Source organism: Lagopus muta, chromosome 1 (genome assembly GCF_023343835.1).
Source record: "Lagopus muta isolate bLagMut1 chromosome 1, bLagMut1 primary, whole genome shotgun sequence".
Lineage (NCBI taxonomy): Eukaryota > Metazoa > Chordata > Aves > Galliformes > Phasianidae > Lagopus > Lagopus muta.
In genome coordinates, this window is record NC_064433.1 from 29,083,006 (window position 1) to 29,090,264 (window position 7,259).

At 47.6% G+C, this 7,259-nt stretch overlaps 1 protein-coding gene across 1 annotated transcript in view; it reads right to left on the minus strand.

Moving 5' to 3' along the window:
• The window catches only part of YAF2 (YY1 associated factor 2), a 31,135-nt gene extending 25,527 nt beyond the window's left edge, over positions 1–5,608 (minus strand). Inside the window, exons 1-2 of the mRNA XM_048926612.1 lie at positions 5,387–5,608; positions 5,138–5,263 (exon numbers count right to left, since the gene is read on the minus strand). Coding sequence (XP_048782569.1) covers positions 5,138–5,263; positions 5,387–5,412 — 152 coding nt within the window. The 5' untranslated portion in view covers positions 5,413–5,608. The remainder of the gene's footprint in view (positions 1–5,137; positions 5,264–5,386) is intronic.
• Between the last annotated feature and the right edge of the window lie 1,651 nt (positions 5,609–7,259).

Below are 7,259 nucleotides of genomic sequence, written 5' to 3' on the forward strand. Positions count from 1 at the left end.
TTCCAAAAGCTCCTTTCAAAGACTCTTCTTAAAAATAAGAATTGAAACCCAGAACGACCAGATGATCTGATTGCTATCTACAAATAGAAGAGAAATATTTATTCATGCTTTTCCTCATACTCAAGTTAAAATATAAGACTTGTAATACAGAGCTCAGTAAAGCATGGATTACATAGGACTTTTCCACTCACTTCACAGCTGCAAATGTTTTCTTCTCTAACTACCACAAGTCATGAAACGCTCTCCAGTTTAAGCCTGATTCAGCCATGTATTTGTGAAATCAGCACGACAGGCGGTTCTTCCTCTTTTTCTCCTTCACAACCTTCCCCATGACATGCGCATGCGCGCCCGCACAGAGGCTGCATGCTGGAAGGCAGAGGAGAGTCCTTAACAAGCTGCTGTAAAACAGACATGTTAAACCAGATATACCAGATAAGAACCAATTCCTCCTCCTGAGCAGCACGGCATTTCAACAGAAATACAAATACCAGATTTGTTAAATGTAACTGATTTGTACTTATAAACATCCAGATGGTACATGACTAAACAAATTGCACATATTTCCCGGAGAAAAATGACCTTGATATCCAAGTTAAAAAATTAAGCACTTTATTTATGCTTCTCAAGGCGTAAAACAAACTAATGACAGCTTCAAGTAAAGACCTGTATCTCATAGTTAGGAGATTGTCAGACACGGAAAATGCACGTACTGAATGGTCACACTCTAAGGCACAATGAAGGAGCACGCACAAATATCAAGAAAGCATACAAAGATGGCATTCGAGTTCTTTCTATCTCAGATTAACTCTTTTGTCTGTCATGATTTAAAGCTGGCTTTTTGTATGTTAGGCTGAGAAAACGATTCAGTAAGGGAGATCAATAAAGCTCAGGATGTGGAAGCCATGCCCTATTCAGCTGTTATATATGTCCCTGCTTCAGAAGCACAAGGCGTTAAATGCAGGCATCCTGATTCCACAGAAATTCACCTTGACCTGAGATGACTTCATTCTGGCTGCAAATTTCAGAGGTTATTTTACGTAAATGATGTATATAGCAGCTGGACCAACATATCACAGAAGAATATCTAGGAAAAAAAATCACTCCACAGAAGTCACTTGTACATGTTTTATCTCCTTATTCTCTCTCTCTTCCTCCTCATCAAAAGAAAAATACTTCAGAACCGTGTGCGCTAGACTCACAGATTCATAGTTAAGCCTATGAAGTCTTACTGAACCCAAAGCAAGCAAGGAAAAGCTTTAACAATGAAATGAAATAAAAGCATAACGAGCATTAAGTAGCTACACTTTTGTACAGCAATCCTTCTCCTTTTAGTAGCACAGGGAATGCAATTAGTAAAAATATCCCCTGGTAGTCTGCTCTTTTTCTTAATTAAAAATAATTTTTAAAAAATCACACAATTTTATCTTAGTTTTATTTTAGTTTACAAAACGAAAACTGTTCATGTACCCTACTCCTGTTTTCTTTCATGCGCACAGCAGAGTATCACATTGAGCATTTCAAAGGTTAAAAAGCCAGATTTGCAGTTCTTCCTGTGACGCTCCTCACATTCCCCTGCATGCTCATCCTTTACACTGAATGGACAAGCAGTTTGTCATAGCATAGCAAAAAGAATGGGATCGTGTAAGTAGAGACCAGATCACAATACACATGCCTAGGAATCAAACTAAGGAAAGCAATATGACAGGTAAGTTTAGATCTGGATGCTGCCACTGAGTAACAGGTGCGTTAATAGGATATGAGAAAGAAGGAGCAGGGATGTGATGGAGAGGTATTTCAGCCTCTTAGAAGGCACGAGATGTACATCCCCTTACAGAGAATGCCAATCCTCTTAACTGCTTCTTCCCAGCAAGACTGGAATTCTGAACCTTTGGTAGCTTGCAACATGCCTGAATGACAAGAACTAAGAACTGGCAAGAAAAACAAAAACCGTATTACTGAAGAACAGACAAACTGGGAGCTCACACTTGCTGCAATATGGTTTGTCCAAGGACCCAGCCCAGCTCTTGAAGCTTAACCAGTACTGGAGTGCTCCTGTTTCAGACAGTGCCATGAAGCACAGACGGAAATGGAATGGTAGCAAGCCCACTAAAAAAGCTTTCTTTTGGGAAAGCAAGCAGTTGTAAGGGCTGGACCACATTCAGCAACCCTGCTATAACCTCCTTGGGAGCCAAATAATTCATTTCTGACTTTTCAGCACTGAAAATATCATTGCCACTGGCGCTTTTGCAGAAGCCTGGGCCTTCTCAGTGTTCCAGCAATTACTTTACTTTCCTGTACAACACAAGTGACATAGGGGAAATGATGATTTTCAAGTGTTTATGTCTCAGGAAAACTTAATTTCATGGGGCAGAGAAATCAAACCACTTATTTAGCCTGAGGACTCTTCCTCTTGCCAAACTTCAATGGCTTTTGCAAACAATAGGGTTTCACAAAGAGATCATACAAATTCTTTTTAATGGAAACTATTAGGCAACCTAAATATAGAGACGGTTACCAGTGCCCTCTTCAACACAGCGTGTTAGAGTTCTATTCAGCTTTCTTTACTCATACCTCTAATGAACTTCAGCAGGAGATCTGTCCAAGAAATGAAGGATTATTACAGCTCTAGTTTCCTTTCATTTGTACAACATCTTTCACCTAGAAAGACTTCAAAATGTTTTAAAGGTCACATATAGAAAATTACTATACTCAGCACAGCCTCCTATCAAGAGGAACACAGTAATTTATCAGTACCCAAGCAAAGATACAGAACAATTTAGGCTAGAAAGTAAATAAGAAAGCCATGTCTACATGAAAATTTAGATCCTCAGTCGAGCAACAGTTCTCCAGTAAAACATACAGGGATTTCCAACCAGCAGATAGGATTCAGCTTTCCATCTGACTCACAGCACATCTAACTGGCTCCATGCTGGGCACTGGTTCATTACAAACCCAAAGAAAAGAGTGCCACCTTGGGAGTCTGTCACGTCCTTTCTTGCAGCACCCAGGATTTCTCTTGGATGTCTCCTATCCAAGAACAACACGGTTTAATCATCCACAGTGACACTACCATGGAAAAAGTTAATTCAAGTCCATACCTGAGAGTCCCCTTCAGAAGTATAACAAAATATGATTGAGGGATTTTAAGAATTATTCCCTCTAATCTTAAAAGTGCCACCAGTTTTAAAGATCATAATCCATACCTAGCCCTTAGCATAAAAGGTAACTCTTCTGGAGAGAGGAAAATGGTTCAACAGTGAAAACACACATAAATCTGACTCTGCACCTGAGTATGATTCTGTGAAATTAACTGTACACAATTAGTATAAAAACATGCGAGTTTTAATCAACTTAACCTAATTTCCAGTGGCCTTTAAAAGCATTACACTTGACTGTGATTGCCTGGTTTCCCATCTGCAAATCTGTTCACATTTAGCGAATTTTAACACTCAGAAGCAGACATCAAACAGTTCATCACAAAAAAACAGATTTCTCTGAACTAAAAAAAGGTGATTTACTTCACTGCTTACATCACAGAGGCATTACTATGTCTAGTAGACATAGATTTCACTAATTTAAAAAAAAAAAACTCCGAAATTTGGAAGTAAGAAACAATGCACACTTAAGAACTGCGCTGAAGCATCGCTTCCATCCATACAAAAATTAAGATTCAAAATGGAAGACAAAAAAGACCAACATTCCCAGTGCCATCAGAACTCCACGGTATCGTTATTCTGAACAACACTGATAAAAATGTCTAATTCTAAGGGTGGTAAGAGTGAATGGTTTAATAGGGCCCCAATTTGGTGTCTTGGACTTCACTTCCTTTAAATAAATAAATAAATAAATCCACCCAAACAGCCTTTTGTGTCTCCTTGGCACCCTAAAGATTCCTCTCTCCATAGATACAAAGCTTTACTTACCACTTCACATCTCAGCTCAGAGCTGCACCTAAAACTGCCTGGTCTAAAACCTCTCCCTGCATCCCAGACCTCAAACCCACATAAACACACGACCCAATTTAAACCGAATGGGAAAATTACACCCACAAACGCCGTCAGCCACGCATCGTTTCGGAGTTTAAACAGAGAAATAAAAATGAAGGTATCAGATAAAACTCTGCATATCAGAACGCTGTGAAGGAGAAAACGGAAAGAAAAAAATCACTGTTCCTAAAATACGTTCAAAATGTGTCATAGTTCAAAACCTATAAAATATTCAAGAAGGAGGGGAAAAAAGGCAACGGTGACATAGGTATCTGAGAACTGCTTGTTTTGTTTGTTTTGTCTTAGTGCTCTCATCCAACTGAGTTTCCGGGTCAGCGGAACATAATTTTGAAGTCACTTTGTCTACAAGACTGGCTGGAGCCTGAGGATGGCTGCAGCCTTCAGCCGTGCTGCTTTCCCGAGCTTACATTCATCCCCTTATTTTGCTGAATGTTACCAGTTGGAGCACATCTACCTGCGATACAACAGAACGCCACACTCATTGCTGGAAAGCACGCTGTACGTGACAGATGCAATTCCTCTCAGCACATTTACCTCACTGATTGCCTTATTTATGACATATATATACATATTCGAAGCTGAAGTTACGAGAGTACTTCCGACACACGCTCCAGTTTGCAGAACTCCAGGAAATCAACTTCAGAAATAGAGACGCATCATTCTCACCACGCATCTGCACTTACAAATTCAAATGTGTAACATTTGTTGCAAGTCATATTCAGCGCTGTTTTGAATGCTATTTGAAACGCAATTGCTGCTCACCATAGGATCGCAACTTTTATTGCCACTCAAACTTCTCCGGCTGACAGTACAAAGCAATAAGCTCGATACCCTAACAAAGGATCCTTCAATAACGCTCTCCCCGGCCAGCAGTCCCGCTGGCTGCATAAAGCCCCCACTCCCCTGGTGTCACACTGCGCGGCACGTCAGAAGGGGCAGGAACCAGGTAGGTCACCGTGTGCCTTCTGACGGTTCGAAGAGAACAGGACGCCGCAGTTCCGCCCGGGGCACGGTTAGCTGGCAGTAGGGAGGGGGGAACCCCCCGGCCAGGCTTCCCCCGCCGAACGCGGCACCGCTGCCGTCAGGGCCGCCGCCGCCTCGCGAACCGGGGGCCGGCGGCGGGGACTCACCGTGTGGAGGTGCCCTTCCTCACGTCGCACATCATGCACTTGAAGGCCTCGGCGCTGTTGCGGAAGGTGCAGACGCTGCAGTCCCAGTAGCCCTCGTCCGAGGAGGGTTTCGGCTGCCGCTTCGGCCTGCAGAGACACAGCACGCGGGGCAGCGCGGGGCGCGCCGCCCGACACCGGCCCCCCCGGGCGCCATCGCCGCCGGCCCCGCGCACCCGAGCGGGCCCCGGGAAGGCGGCGGCGCTGCCCTACCTGGTCGGGCTCTTCTTGTCTCCCATGCCGCCTCCAGACGCGTCCCCGGCCCGGCCCCGGCGCGGCCCTTTGTGTATTTGTCAATAAGGAGGAGCGCGGGGGTCTCTCGCCTCTAACGGGGACCCGCGGAGGAGGAGCCACCGCCGCAACCTCCAGCTGTCGGGGAAACTCCTGCCGCCGCCGCCGCCGCCCCCTCCTCCCTCACGTGTCCCCCCGCCGCCAACCAGCGGCCGCCCGCAGGCCGCGGCGCCCGGCGGGCCGCGCACGGCGGCAGGTTCGCGGTCGGCGAGCGCCGGGGCTCGGGCGCTGCGGGCCGGGCGGCGGCGGGGCCGGGGCGCCGCGAGGGCTGCTGGGGGCGGCCGAGGGGAGGGGAGACGAGAGGCGAGGCGGCGCGGCGGGAGGAGCGGGGTGCGGCCGTGCCCGAGGGCGGCTCCGGCGGGCAGCGGGGCGTCCTGCGGCCGTTGTCCGGGCTGACGGGAGCGGGGGCGGCGGCGCTCCGCTCGGGGAGGCCCGGCGCGGGCCGCGGGGCGGAGGCCTCTGCCGGGCGGAGCGCGGCTGTGCGGGCCGCGGGGCCGGACCGCCGTCAGTAGGTGCGGAGCGTAGCCCGGGCTCGGCGCCGCGGCCGCCGGCGGAAGGGCTGAGCCCGGGGTACGGCCACCGAGAGAGAGCTGGGCTGTTTGTAGCCGCCTGCGCAGCTCTCCCCTTGGAAAGCGCTGTTTGGCGGTAACTCTGGCTCGCTCTGCTCCCAGAGATACTGTGCAGGCCGAGCCGCGCGGAGCGAGCGAGCGCTTCGTGGGGTTCTGCTTAGAGGCCTCCCGTCTGAGCCGGCCTGTCCGGCCCGGGCAGAGCCAAGAGGCGTTGGTGCTGCCGGCATTCGTGTGCGATGCTGCGCTTAAAGCGCGCAGCTCTGGCACGGCTCGCGGGCGGCGAGGCGCACGGCCGTTGTGTACCTGCGCCATCCCTGCACGCAGCGGCCCCGGGCACAGGGCAGGGTGCCATTTTGCGGGATGCTGCGCAAACAGAACAAAGAGCACATGTCCGAAGTGTGTAACAAAGACGGCGGTTAGGTGCAGGTAGATGGCAGAGTGCAAACGGACGACGAGGCGGTCAGCATCTCAGTGGCCAAAGCTGGTTTTGCTGCATCGCCTTTGTCAAGGAACAGCTGGGTTTTGAGAACAAAACGTGCTCGAGGGGAGCTTCACCCAAGTGTGTGAGCAAACACAGCTGGAGTTGTTGGCATCTTTGAAAATTTAGCCAGTGGATAATAGAGAAACTTCTCATTTCTGAAAGCAAAGTTTTTAAAGAATTTCAGCTAGAAATAGTGAGAAACGATGAAGAAATTGGAAACGTGGGTAAAGGGCTTGATATCTTCCTATGGAAGCAATGAACGATCCGCTGTGTGTAACATTTACATATATGTAAAAGTACTAATGCTTGTACAGGACGCACAGTTTTCTGCATCATTCCCGTAATCCTGGATGCAAGCAATTTGAAGTCTGTGTAGTATTTCCTACTTGCATTTGATTGTTAATCCTCATTTCCTCCTGCATTTGCATCCTGTTTAAAGTGTTGTCATTTTCCACTCATTTGGTGTTTTTTTCTCTTAATCTGCCTTGCCTGTTCCATTCTTCCTCTACTGCAATTTCTTTCTTCTATTTGTATGTTACTCACAGAGGCTATCATAAATTATGAATAAAATGTATGGATTGCACATCTGGGATAGGCCAGGCTCTGCACAAGCAGCTGGCCTGGATTCGTTTGTATGTAGTTAGATTTCTGTGTGAACCCAGACCCAAACACCGTGGGAAGACGTGAGCTTTTCCAGGTGAAGCATTTGATGCTACGACAGGATTTTCTTGCGTATGGGGACCAT